The 15,233-nt window shown below is 37.8% G+C and overlaps 1 protein-coding gene across 1 annotated transcript; it reads right to left on the bottom strand.

The window, feature by feature from the left end:
- Positions 1 to 273: 273 nt before the first annotated feature.
- Positions 274 to 13,305, bottom strand: LOC146937583 (uncharacterized). The gene is made up of 3 exons (XM_085749467.1): positions 12,547 to 13,305; positions 657 to 789; positions 274 to 320 (listed from the first exon to the last, which is right to left on the bottom strand). Exons 1-3 carry the CDS (start codon positions 13,303 to 13,305, stop codon positions 274 to 276), a joined length of 939 nt encoding a protein of 312 aa, XP_085605593.1.
- Positions 13,306 to 15,233: the final 1,928 nt, after the last annotated feature.

Raw genomic sequence — 15,233 nt, 5'->3', positions numbered from 1 at the left:
TTGCAGAAACTGTCGCAAATGTACATTAGAGGCAGTTTTGAGCTAAGGGTTGCAAAGTATGTGTCGCAAAATGCTAAATTTCTTGTAGTGATTATACAATACAGAACGACATAAGTCGGAAATTCAGGTACAAAAGTCTCTTCAACCATATGTTACATTATTTACACAAAGATAGTCGTACGAAACTTGAAAACAAAGTTCATTACAACATATCATATAATATAACATATGCTTCAACTAGAAAGTCTTAAAATCGGATCCACGAAAGCACGATCAATCCAAAGCCTTCTCCTTACCTTTGGCACTCGAAACCTGTGAACCTGAACAAATGAAGAAACGGGATGAGACATAACGTCTCAATGAGTTCTATCGACTTCCTAGGCTGGTGGTAACTTTTAGGGACAACTTACGGTTACCACGTGTCTACATTAAAACCAAATGGTTGATTATACGTGTGTGAGTTCTATACATACTTAAACGACCGTGCGGGGTACTTGGTTGTTCTTTTTAGAGATATTCTTGTATGCATCCTATCATATCTTTGCTTGCCATAAACATTTCATACATAACAATATAGCGTGTGACAAATAATTAATTATCTGAGTTCGTTTTATGGATTGTTCCGGGTGGAGTAACCCCAAATACAAATCCCATACATAGCCGAGAGTACCTAGCTAAGGCACGTCGGACTCCCTCAGTGTCGTGCGGGCCCCCCTTGCGGAGCTTATCCCATTTCCATGAAGGAAACCCCTCGCATCCCACTGATGTGGATAACGAGAGCCGCGACACCTACATCATTCATTCATATGCAAGCATTTATCATAATCATTTTTACGTCTATGTTTATGCTTTCTATAAGTTCTCTCAACCACTAGGTCGAGGCTCTATATTTCCCTTGCTTTCATAAACTCCTACCCGTTTACATTAGTAATGCCTCACTTAGGGTTCTAGGTTGTTGCATGGAACTAGGTGCTGCATATACATTCCCATTTCTCTTCAAGTAAAGTAGTCTAGGGTTGCATGAGACTTGTTCAACCAATGAGGTTTTTCTTTAGATTATACAAAAGTTTTAGGATGCAATCAAGTGATTCAATGATGCACCAAAGTAATCAAATCGAAACGACAAAAATGGAAGCTTATGCGTTGTTTGCAAAAGGTGAAAAGTTTCCAACTTCCAGACAGTTTCGCTATTAGCGAAACAGATGTTTCCAGTCTGGAACATTTCGCTAATAGCGTGTTCCTCTGGAACTTGCTGGGCAAATTTCACTAATGGCGTGGAAATTTCGCCATTAGCGAGTTTCTTGAGTTACAACTGCAGAATTTTCGAAAATACATGGCAAACCCTCAATCATGAACCTGTTTGCAACCCTAAACAACCAGAAAACATGGCATACATGGGAATTGCAAGGCATGGCATATAAAACACCTTAAACAACCATTAATCTCTTAGTTTTTAGCATGAAAATAAAATTTGCATATGGCATCTAATGTTTAATAGAGTTTAAAACTATCAAAGACACAACCCATAGGATAGGAATTCTAACTAAGAGCTCACCTTAAAGTGGTGTTCAAGTTTCCCTAAGCTTCTACACCAAAACTCTGCAAATCACTACTTCTAGTTAAGAGAAAAATTAAGTTGAGGAAGCTTGAATCTATCCACCCATTGTAACAACCCGATTTTTCGCTAGATTTATTTTATTTATTTATTTATGTGTGTTATATGTGCTCTTATGTGATTATTGCCTCTGTGTGTATTTTTGGTTGGGAATCATAGAATTCGGTATTAGAGGGGTATTTCAGTCATTTCGGACTTAGGGGCATTTTGGTCATTTTGAGAGTAAGGGTAATTTTGTAATTTTGGTTGAGGGTTATTTTTAGTGCTTAGTAAGAGTATTATTTTACCAAGTTACTAGAGGGTGTAGTAATTATTTTATTTACCGGTAAGTGAAGGTTAGTGTTATATTTTACCGTTAAGTGAGTAGTAACATTTTCGAGGTTAGAATAGAAATGTGTTAGGCCCATTAAAGTTTGTGAGATAAGCCCAATTAAGTGAGCCTATATAAACTCTAGTTAGTAGTGAGATTGGGGTTTACAAACATTTTTCATTTCATTTCATTTGAGAGAGAGGTAGAGAGAGAAAGAACAAGAGGAGATAAGGGTTGAAGAGGAAGACTAGAGCTAGAAGAGGGATTCATCATCTAGGAGCTAAATTGAAGCTTGGGTTAGAGATTCTTGGTGCTAGAGGTAAGAGGGTTAGAATTCAACCATAATTCATAACTTTTTATTTTTACCCATTTTGTGAAATTGATGAATTGAAACTAATTGTTGTAAATTCGTGCATAATTGTTGTTGTTATGTTTGAGGACATGATTTATATGATAATTGTATGTTAGTATGTGAATTAACATGTTGAAATGTACATTTGTGGGTACTTTGTGTTCTTGAGCAAATTTCATGAGAAATGAAGTTGTGGTGTTGAATTGTGCATGAATTTGTGTTTATTAGTTGTTGTTGAGAATTGTTGAACTGTTGGGATTGAATTGGTGTAATGGAACTTGTTGTTTATGGATTTGTGAAGAGATTTGCGGTTGTGTTGGTGTTTTGAGAAAATTTCATGATTTTCATGAAATGAGTCATTTGTTGTTTCTAATGCATGATTCATGTTTGTTTAGATGCATTATGACTATTAGAAAACAAAGTTCATGTTTGTTTCTAATGCATGATTATGACTTTCTGGAACTTGTTTTGGTGAATTGGGGGATTGAAAATTGGATTTTGGGGTGAAAAGGGGTAGAACCCGTAACATTTTTGCTGCAGAACCATGAAAGTTCGCTTAAGCGAACACTAAGCGAACGCGTAAGCGAACTAACATGTTGGTTCTGACTTGAGTTCGCTCAAGCGAACAAGGGCTTCGCTTAAGCGAACCTGCCAGGTTCAGCCACTTTTGATTTTTTTGTTTCGTGTACTTGGGGGCCAATCCGAGCCTTCTAAAATGTTTCTTTTGACTTAATTAACCTATGTTTATACCTTTAATCCTACTGGAACATGATTTGAATTGGTTTGGACTTGAATTTGTGAAATTTGTCTAACTTTTAGAAAAACGGTCCAAACGTCGATTTCTCCGAAAACTCGTTTTTCTCCAGAATTTGAAATGGGATTAAAGTTGTATAATGTTTCTATGATTTCTAAAAATGGTTGTGATTGATTTCATTAAGTTTCAACTTGTTTTGCTTTTGAAAATGAGAATTTTTGTGAAATGTGATAAGTGAGACGAACTTCATGATTTTCATGAATCCGTCGTAATTGGCCGATGAAATGTTTATGTAACCTCTACTGCACGTATAAGTGACTTGTGAGGGTACATGGCATAGGCAATTGAGCTTGTAGAATTGGTTTTGGTTCATAACCTCTAGTTATTTTATGTTGTGACTTTTAGAGAAGAACTTTGTTGAATATGACTTCAAGAGCTAATTGTCTTGTGAATCCTTTATGGATAGTTGTTATAACTTATGTGAAGATGATTAATGGTGTATGTATGTGACAATTACATGTTAGTTGGAATATGGATGTTGTTGGTGATTGTATATATGTTATGTGGTGGTGAATTGTTGTTGATTGCATATATACTAAGTATTGGTGATGTTGAGGTGATTTGATTGTGTGAACATATGCATTGTAGTTGAGTCATATGTTCATGTATTCATGACTGATGGTGGTGGATTTTATATCCAATTGAGGTGATTACGATGTTTTTGTTGCATCGGAGGTGACGACCTTGAGGTGATTTGGTACCACATGCATCTAGATGAGTCTAGAGCCATTGCATACTTTGTTGGTGAATTGAAATGCATTTGAGTTGTGAATGATGATTGAAATTGTTAATTGTTGATTAACATGGTTGATTTTGTGATGTGTGTATGATGCACTAGTGGATGTGAACTTGAGATGATGATATTGAATGATGTGAATGTTAAGAATGCTTGTGAGTACATGTATAGTTTGTTATCCATCGTTCTTAAATGTATCTTTCATTCTCAAAGTTTCTTGTTAATTTTTAATTGGATTATGATGATGTAATGCTAACCCTCAGTGGTTTACCACCTACCTTTCCGTATGGACGGGTAGATGGAGTGCAGGATGCTTAGATTGTTTTGCTGATGTTGCCGAGGAGTGGAGTTCCTCTTTTATGTGCAAGTGTCTAGATTAGGGCTCTGATCTAGGATAGTACTTGCATGTTAGTTTTTTTGTGTTGACTATGTAATTTGGTGTTGAGACATTGATGTATTTGAGAGATGTATTTATTGTCATGAGATTTGGAGATGTTATTCACATGATTATATATGTTCCGCTGCTATGTTTATGAGACTTGACAATTTATACATGCATGTTTTGTGGTTGAATGAAGACGTAGCATCTATTTCTAGAATATGTATATATATTCGCGCGTTTTACCGCTTATTAGAAATAGGGTGTTACACCCATCACTTGCTAGAATTCTTGCTTGGAAAGTTTTGAGTGAAAATTGTGTAAAGAGGGAGGGAAGGAGCCTAGTTTCTAGAGAGAGGAGGGAGCAAAAGTTTGTTCTAAACCCTAGTGAGAGAAAGGTTGGGAAAGAATGAAGATTTTGGGACCTAAAGTCCTTAAATACCCCTCATGAGCAAATACCAAAATCGCCCTTAGCCTTAAACGCGTGTAATCTATCGTTAACAGGTATTTTATCGTTACATGAAAAAGCTGGATGTTACATTGACCGTGGGATTTTGTCCTTATCATGAATTAATATCTTTAATCCACCCTTACTCTTTACCCTCGACATAGCAACATATAATTGACCGTGACTGAATACAGATCTTGGAAGATATAAACCTACACTGTCTAGTGACTGAGCTTGAGATTTATTGATAGTCATGGCATAAGAAACTATAATAGGAAATTGTCTTCTGGTAAGCTTAAGTTGCCATGTGGATTGGGAAGGAGACATGTCCATTCTTGGAATGTAAGTCATGCTTCCTATATTTATACCTGACATGATTTTCGCTTCAAGGACATGGTTGGCCATTCTAGTAATAATAAGTCTAGTACCATTGCATAATCCCATTGACTGGTCAATATTTCTCATAAGCATGATAGGATTTCCTACTTTCAGCTTAAGTTTATGGCCAGGAAGACCTAAGCTTCTCAAGAAATTTAAAAATTATGGTGTTAAGATATCAAATTATTGACATTCATCATTGATCTCAGATCTGTCAATCTCATCAGAAATGTGTAATAAACAACATGAATTACGAAACGAAGAAGGAAAAATAGGAATTTTGATACCTTGAAAAAAAACGATTTGCAAATCGAAAACGAAGGTGTTGGATCGATTTTTGATGAGGAAAGCGGTTCCCAGCTGCTTTTGGGAGGAATATAGAAAGTTAAGAGAGAGTGAAAATAGAGTATAATGGAGTAGTTTTGTCTCACTGCAACTGATATGATGGTGAACAGTTTGGTTTACTTCTCAATGAAGAAAAATGGGTATAATAAGAGGTAGCATTGTATAGCCGTTGGACAATAGGGTGTAGTTGCAGTAATAAAATAAAAAGTGGTTTTTACAGCCGGAATAGATATAAATAACCTTGGAAGTGGGAAGTGAAAAATTTACTGCAAAATTGGGTATGGGTAAATACATAAAAATGGTAGTTACTTGCTATCATATATTGTAAGTAGATTAGTAGCATTTACTAAAACACCCTTATTAATTGTAGTTAGTGGAGTAGTTAAGTTGGATGAAATTCAATAAATAAGGGTATAATAGTGGAAAAAAAATAAATAAATGATGCATTGGTATTGTAAAGTGACAATTATTTTGAGAAAAAGAAAAAATACTAAAGAGACAATAATTGTGAGATGGAGGGAGTATTAAATATGGAGAAGTGGGGTGTCCGGGGTTCGAACTCCGGCCTTTGCATATATTATACAATGTTCTAACAACTGAGTTAAGTTCACGGGAACTGTTTTTAAATATAAAACTATATACAAATTTTAGATACATTTTTTACTTTTTTTTTCAAACATACACTACAAGAAGCATTGCATTTTACCAGGGGCAAAATCCCTGAGAAAGGGGACGTTTGTGAGGGAATTTGCCAGGGGCGGAAACCCTTGCAAAACAGCTCGTCTCTAACATTTTGTGAGGGGTTACACCTCTGGGAAAAAAACGAGGGGCTAAACCCCTGCCATATGTCCTGGCTTTTTCCCTGTCATAACCCCTGGCTTATTCCCTCACTTTTTTCTGCAACTGTGCAGTCTGCTCTGACTGTTGACTGACGCATGTAGCACCCTATTTCTATTAAACTGATAAAACACGCGAATATAACAAATATTCAAGAAATAGACGCTACGTCTCATCTAAACAACAACCAGCATGCATATATAATAATACCTTAACAGTCACAGCGGAATATAATTCATACATCTCCAAAAATATATATGCCATGGTCAAATAACATCAACTTAAAATTCTCCAAATCTCAACAATGAATACATCTCAAAATAAAATAATCTAACAAGACTAGGACACCGACTTAACCTAATCAGAGCCCTAGACTACTACACCAAAATGATAGCGAAGATAGCTCTCGCTATCCAAACATCCACAAGCAACTCACCGAGCGACTACTCCTGCACAGCGTCTACCCATCCATACAGACAGGTAGGCGGTCTAAACCATTGGAGGTTAGCATTACATTAATCATAATCAACATAAACAACTAGGCATAATATATATCAATTCAATTTCCAATAATTAACATAAACAGTTAACCTCCACATATTCAATCACACCACAATCACAATTATCGTAAATATATGTATTCATCATACAATCATCACCAACATACTTCATACAACGGAAATAAGCAAGACTCATGATAACATGTCATGCACCTAGACTCGACACATACATGCATGTGGTACCAAACTCCTCCAAGGTCGTCACCTTATGATGCAACAAAAACATCATTATCAACGGCTATAATCAACGGCAATATGGATACAAATATCCGATCAACGACAATATGGATATAACATCCGACACGACATATGAGCCATGAACATATGACTCAATCCACTATGCATATGTTCCCCACAAATCAACGGCTATATTCAACGGCTATAAACAACGGCAATAATCAACGGCAATGATCAACGGCAATAATCAACGGCAATATCAACATTTAGCTTTATCATAAAGTTCAACAACTTCATTCAATACAACATATGATAACAAACATCAGATTCATCACTTAGCAGTCATTCAAACATCTTCTTACAATCATATCAAACTATCCATCGTGGATTCATAAATCATTCGGCTCATAAAACCATTTTCATCAAGGTTCGTCTCTAATTTCACCATTTTAAATAATTGAAGCTTTTGAATTAAAATCAAGTAAACAAGATTCAATGCCTCAACTAAGTATACCTCTAGGCTACATATAAGTGCAGTAGAGCAAACAATTACGTTTCACCGGCTAAACACGACGAAATCATGAAAATCACCAAGTTCTTCTCTTGGTATCATTTTGCAAAACCAATTCATTTAGAAAACAAAACCAAGTTAGATTCATCACCTCATAGATTAAGTACCATTAAACACCTTAATTGAACTCATAAAACTCAAGTTTCAAAGTTTGGAAACAATCCATAAAGTTTGGGTTAACTTAGAAATAGTTATGCGGGTTTTTCGTAAAATTCCCTAAGGGTGTTTTCCTCATAACTCAAAAACCAAAAATCATTTTCAAGTCAAACCAAAGCCTCTGGAAAGCTAACAAAATTATCTACAATTTTCATGTTTACACCGAAAGCCAAATCAAAACAGAAACGAGAGAAAATGACACAAGAACGCGAAATAGGGGGTACTGCCCTGTGCAACTCGCCGTTGCGAGTAACTTTACTCGCGAGGCGAGCAAGCTCCAGGGAGCCCCTGCTGCTCGCGTCCAACTCGCCTCCAACTTGCTGCGGCGAGTTGTGACAGTGTGCTCTCGGGAAAAACCCCATTTTCACCCCAAAACCCCAATTTTGACTTCCCAAAGCTCAAATTTGATCCCAAAGTTTGTTAAACATTTCTAAACATGAAAAGATACACAAAACCATATAAAATTTGCACCAAAACATTCTTCCAACAAAATTCACCATTTGACCCATTTTCATAAAACTTCAAAAATAACAACACAAATCTCACAAGCTCAAAGATTAAGCTCACCCAAGGTTCCATTCATCAACAACACCTCACAACATCAACAACAACAACTAATCATGAATTCATCACAATTCATCAACAACACCATCTCATATCAACAATTTTTGGGTAAAACACAAAGCATACATATGTACATGATTTAAGCTTACAATTCATCATCAACAACTCAATTAACATTCAATTTACATACCCAAACATTGCATCACAACATAAGCACAAATTTCACAATTAATTTCACAAATAATCAATTATTCAAATAAATACTTATGTAAAGAATTAGGGTAAAAGCTACAACTAAGTGATTATGACCAAAGACTACCCCCCTTACCTTAATTCTTCACAAATTCAAGCTAAGGCTTCAATTTAGCGCCCACAACTTGAATCTCTAGCTCTCTCTAGCTCTCCTTCTTCAACCCTTTCTCTTCTCTTGCTCTTTCTCTTTCTACCTCTTCTCCCAAATGAAAAATGTTGGTAAAAACCCTATTTTCTCTACCAACTAGAGTTTATATAGGCTCTACATAATTGGGCTCAACTCACAATGCCTTAATGGGTCTAACCCATTTCTATTCTAACCCAAAATGTTACTACTCACTTAACGGTAAAATGTAATACTAGCCGTCAACTACCGGTAATTAAAATAATTATTACACTCTCTCTAGTAACTTAGTAAAATAACAACTCTCACTAAGCACTAGAAATAATCCTCATCAAATTACAAAATTACCCTTACTCACAAAATGACCAAAATACCCTTCTAACACCGAATTATACAATTCCCAACCAGAAATACACACAGAGGCAAATAATCACATATGAGCACATAAAACACACATAAAAACAAATAAATAAATAATAAAATAAATCTAGCGAAAAATCGGGCTGTTACAACTCTCCCCCACTAAAAAGAATTTTCGCCCTCGAAAATTACCTGAAGGAAACAACTCTGGATACGCAACCCTCATCCTACTCTCTGATTCCCAAGTGGCACTCTCACCAGTCGGTCCAACCCAAATCACTTTAACCAAAACGATCTCCTTGCCACGCAAACGCTTCACTTCACGATCCTCAATCCTAACTGGCCAAGTCTCAACGGTCAAATTATCCCTTACGTCCAAATCATCCACTTGAATCACATGAGACACATCATACACATACTTCCGCAACTGAGACATATGAAACACATGATGAAGATTCAACAATGATGGTGGTAACGCAATCCGATACACTACGACCCCAACCTTCTTAACAATCTCAAACGGTCCAACAAAACGAGGAGTCAACTTCCGACACTTCAAAGTACGACCAACACCAGTTACAGGATTCACTCTCAAAAACACATGATCACCAACCTGAAACTCAATGTCCTTCCTCCTCATATCATGATAACTCTTCTGCCTACTCTGAGACGCTCTCATCTTCTCTTGAATCATCTTAACCATTTCCGTAGTCTCTTGCACAACTTCCGGTCCTAACAAAGCACTTTCACCTGACTCATACCAACACAACGGCGTCCTACACCTCCGACCATACAAATCTTCAAACGGTGCCATTCCGATACTAGAATGAAAACTGTTGTTGTAAGTAAACTCAATCAACGGTAAACATTCGACCCAACTGACACCTTGTTCCAACACACAAGCTCTCAACAAATCTTCCAAACTCTGAATAGTCCTTTCCGTCTGACCATCAGTCTGGGGATGATAAGCAGCACTCAACCTCAACTTGGTTCCTAAAGCAACTTGCAAACTCTCCCAAAACTTAGAAGTAAACCTCAGATCCCGATCTGACACAATACTAGAAGGAATACCATGCAATCTAACAATCTGCTCAATGTAGATCTCAGCCAACTTCGCTACAGACATACCGATCTTGATAGGAATAAAATGTGCCGACTTTGTCAATCGATCAACAATCACCCAAATCGAATCAAAACCCTTCACAGTCTTCGGCAAAGCTCCAACAAAATCCATAGAGATACTATCCCACTTCCATTCTGGCACAAACAACGGTTGCATCAAACCCGACGGCTTCTGATGTTCAATCTTAGACTTCTGACAAACCAAACAAGCATACACAAACTCTGCAATCTCCTTCTTCATTCCAGGCCACCAAAACAACCTCTTCAAATCCTGATACATCTTAGTTGCTCCTGGATGAATACTTAAACTACTTCTGTGACCTTCATCCAAAATCCATCTCTTAAGCTCAAGAACATCTGGTACAAAAACACGATCACGAAACATCAAGACACTGTTCTCACCTAACCTGAAGTCTCCACCCTTACCTTGGTTAACCAACACCACTCGATCTACAAGTTCCAAATCTTCCTTCTGACCATTCTTAATCTCTTCCAAAATATAACTCGTCAGCTTCAACATTCCCAATCTCACACCCTCCGGTGTCAACTCACTAACCAAACTCAAATCTCAAAACTGCTCAATCAACTCCAATTCCTTAACCATCAAAGCAGACATATGCAACGACTTCCTACTCAAAGCATCAGCAACAACATTTGCCTTTCCGGGATGATAACTCAGCTGAAAATCGAAATCCTTAAGATACTCCAACCATCTTCTCTGCCTCATATTCAACTCCTTCTGGTCAAACAAATACTTCAAACTCTTGTGGTCACTGAACACCTCAAACTTAGAACCATACATATAATACCTCCAAATCTTCAACACATACACAACGACTGCCAATTCCAGATCATGAGTTGGACAATTCTTCTCATGCACTTTCAACTGCCTCGAAGCATAAGCCACAACCTGACGATTCTGCATAAGCACACCACCAAGACCCATCTTAGAAGCATCACAACACATAACAAAAGATTCCTTCGGATTCGGCAAAATCAAAACTGGAGCTGAAGTCAACCTCTTCTTTAACTCTTGGAAACTCTTCTCACACTTAGCATCACAAACATAAGCTTGTCCTTTCTGAGTCAACTGCGTCAATGGCAATGCCAACTTAGATAATCCCTCAATGAACCTCCGATAATAACCTGCTAACCCAAGAAAGCTTTTAACTTCAAAAACATACTTAGGTGATTCCCACTGCAACACTGCATCCACTTTTGATGGATCCACGACAATACCACCTTTAGAAATCACATGACCAAGGAAACTCACTTTCCGCAACCAAAACTCACACTTCGACAACTTAGCAAACAACTTCTTCTCCTTTAAGACTCCCAGCACAATCCTCAGATGCTCGGCATGCTCTTCCTCAGACTTCGAATATACCAAAATATCATCCATGAACACCACCACAAAATGGTCCAGAAAAGGATGAAATATTCTATTCATATATTCCATGAAAACACCTGGCGCATTTGATACTCCAAATGGCATCACAGAATACTCATAGTGTCCATACCTCATTTGGAACGCAGTTTTAGATATATCTTCTGCCTTTACTCTAATCTGATGATATCCTGATCTCAAATCAATCTTGCTAAACACTTCCGCACCAACCAACTGATCCATCAAATCATCAATCATCGGAAGCAGATACCGATTCTTAATCGTCACCTTATTCAACTGCCGATAATCCACACATAACCTCATGCTTCCATCTTTCTTCTTAACCAACAACACTGGAGCACCCCACGGAGAGACACTCGACCTGATAAACTACTTCTCGAGCAACTCTTCCAACTGGCTCTTCAACTCTCCCAACTCTGAAGCAGACATCCGATAAGGCGCAATCGAAATATGACTTGTTCCCGGTACCAAATCAATTGCAAACTCAACTTCCCTCTCCGACGGTAATTCGGTAATATCGTCCGGAAACACTTCTGGAAACTCTTGCACTACCGGCAAATCACCAACTCCTTTCTCGCTACTTTCCTTCAAGGAAGCAAACATCATAAACAAATTAGCTTCACCGTCCAAAGACTTCTTCACTTGCTCTGCGGTCAAGAACTTCCCACCTTCCTCAGCTACCGGCTTAGAAAACGTTACACTCTTGGTCAAACAATTAATGTTAACACCAAAAGATAACATCCAATCCATACCAAAAATCACGTCCATATGCTTCAACGGAAGACACACAAGATCCAACTCAAAATCAACGTTACCAAAACTAACAGGACACTTAACACACACTAAAGAAGTAGTCACCGAAGCACTAGCTGGGGTGTCGATAACCATCCCTCGCGACAACAGAGTCACAACCAAACCCAAACGCTCAACACAACTAGCCGCAATAAAAGAATGAGTAGAACCAGTATCAATAATTGCAATCAAAGGAGTACTATTGATAAAACACATACCTCGGATGAGATTATCCGGATGCTCCACCTCTTCCGTATTCAAAGCAAACACCTTCCCCGCCGCCTTCTTCGGCTTGGTACACTTGGTACTAAAATGACCCTCTTCGCCACAATTGAAACAAGTAATATCCCTCTTGCATTCAAACGCCTTGTGACCCTTCTGCCCACACTTGTAGCAACTATCACCCTTCTTGCAATCATTAGCAAAATGACCCAAGATTCCACACTTGTAGCACCTCACTTCAGCAACATTCGGCTTAGAGCCTCCACCACCTTCTTTCTTCTTTCCCTTGTCCTTGTTATACGGCTTCCCAAATCCATAACCTTTTCCCTTATTCTCATTCATCGCCTTATAATGGTTCACCTTGACCTTTCCAGCTTCATCAAACATACGACACTTATGCACCAAAGTGTCAAAGTCACGGATCTCCTGAATACACATGTACTGATAAATATCGGGCCTTAAACCGCTCTCAAACTTCACACACTTAGAAACCATAGCATCGTCCGCATTGATGTATGGACAAAACCTAGAAAGCTCTTCAAACTTTGCCGCATATTCAGCCACTGAACGGTTCTCTTGCTTCAAGTTCAAGAATTCCACTTCCTTCTTGGTCCTCAAATCCTCAGGAAAGTACTTCCCCAAAAACTCAATCTTGAACCTAGCCCAAGTCACAGCTCCACCACTGGCCTCAAGCCTTCCCTTAGCATTGGTCCACCAATACTCAGCCTCCTCAGCAAGCATATGAGTAGCCAATCTGACCTTCTGATCCTCACTAGTCACCATAGCACATAAGATCCTCTCCATGGCTTGCATCCATGTTTGAGCTCCATCCGGATCACGATGACCAACCGCCGCCTGCTCGTTAGCCTGAGCCAACACTTGTGCCATTGCAGTCAAAGCCTCTGCAATCGCTCCGTCATCTCTACCACTAGCCATCTCACTTCTACACCAAAACCAAACCAACAGATAAGAACAACAACACAACAACAAGTATCGAAGGTAACTCATTACCATTCGTATACAACAGGAAAATTTAACGAATGTTAGTCCGGACAAGACTGACAACGGCTCTGATACCAACTTGTAACGCCCTATTTCTATTAAAGTGATAAAAACACGCAAATATAACAAATATTCAAGAAATAGACGCTACGTCTCATCTAAACAACAACCAACATACATATATAATAATACCTCAACAGTCACAACGGAATATAATCCATACATCTCCAAAAATATATATGCCGTGGTCAAATAACATCAACATAAAATTCTTCAAATCTCAACAATGAGTACATCTCAAAATAAAATAATCTAACAAGACTAGGACACCGACTCAACCTAATCAGAGCCCTATACTACTATGCCAAAATGATAGCGGAGATAGCTCCCGCTATCCAAACATCCACAAGCAACTCACCGAGCGACTACTCCTGCACAGCGTCTACCCATCCATACAGGCAGGTAGGCGGTCGAAACCACTGGAGGTTAGCATTACATTAATCATAATTGTTATACCCTAATTTTGGACCTAAAAATACTAGCTCAATTCTGCTTTCCTTGCACTTCAAGTCATTGGGATTTGTCTCTGATCAATTGCATCTTTCTCTGCATCTTATTTCAATATTACTTGCAAAATTCATGAAAAAGGGTATTTTAGTCATTTCCTGTATCCAAACTCATTTTAGTCCTTTAAAAATTGTTTGAGTCTTTTCAAATGGTTTGGCTAAGTTTTTGTTTCAACTCCATGTCAAAGTCCATTTCAAAAATTGCATTTGAAGTCATTTTGAGTCAGTTTAGCCCCTAGGGGGCATTTTAGTCTTTTCATGTGTTAAAGCTCTGTTTAATCTCTTAAAATTGTCTCTGAACCTTTTCAATTTGTCTGGATAAGTTCTTGCCTTAATTTCATGATAAAAACCGTTTTAAAATTGCATCTGAGTCATTTTTAGTCGTTTTGGTCCCCAGGGGCATTTTGGTCATTTCACACGAAATTTTGGCAGAGAGAGGTTACTTTAAAGTACCTCATTTAGGTAATTGGTTCGTTTTAGTCCGTTTTGTTATTTTTAATCGTTTCACTTTACGTTTAGTCAAATTTACCAATTTTTAGTCCAATTTTATTTTTAATTATTTTTTTTAAAAGTCCTCAAATTTCTAAAAATTGCATTAAAGTCCTCCTTTTTTTTCGAATTTTATTTTTAAGTTTTTTTATTTTTATTGCAGAATAGTCCTATTTTTGTCCAGTCTATTTTTTAGTCCCTCTTTTGTTTTTGCAGTTTGGTCCTCAAGTTTCAATTTTTGCAGATTAGTCCAAAGGGAGTTAGTTACAGTCCAGGCCACGTGTCAGCTCACTATTGGGTCCCAAGCACAGGTGTCAGCCTATAAAAGGCCCAATCATCACAGACCCATTCATTCTGTTACACATCATCACAAACACCTTTACTCCTTCTCTCTCCACCAAAAACAGATCAAACACAGAAAAAGTGATGAACACGTTGAAGTTCATCAAGAACTTCATCATCCAACAACCCTAACCGAATCATTTTCTCTACCAGACTCATCATCACAAACGCAGAAACAACTCAAACTTTCAGAAAATCAAAATCAAAACCATTTCAATTCGAAGAATCCTCGTCGAATTCAGTTTCATTTGTATCAGTTCTCAGTGATTTTTCCACGAAAATCTCATCATCGAACTTGTTTTTTTTCTTTCT

Source organism: Medicago sativa, chromosome 3 (assembly GCF_051527215.1).
Source record: "Medicago sativa cultivar Bolivia chromosome 3, Bolivia_mono, whole genome shotgun sequence".
Classification (NCBI taxonomy): Eukaryota; Viridiplantae; Streptophyta; class Magnoliopsida; order Fabales; family Fabaceae; genus Medicago; species Medicago sativa.
This window is presented reverse-complemented; position numbering and strand designations above follow the sequence as displayed.

Excerpts from the sequence above, each read along its gene's own strand:
- LOC146937583 (XM_085749467.1), bottom strand. The coding sequence starts at position 13,305 with ATGGTGACTAGTGAGGATCAGAAGGTCAGATTGGCTACTCATATGCTT. Across the intron at positions 790-12,546 it reads TTGCTTTGAATACGGAAGAG|GTGTCGCGGCTCTCGTTATC; the intron begins GTGGAGCATCCG and ends TGAATGATGTAG. Across the intron at positions 321-656 it reads AGCTAGGTACTCTCGGCTAT|GTTCACAGGTTTCGAGTGCC; the intron begins GTATGGGATTTG and ends TCATTTGTTCAG.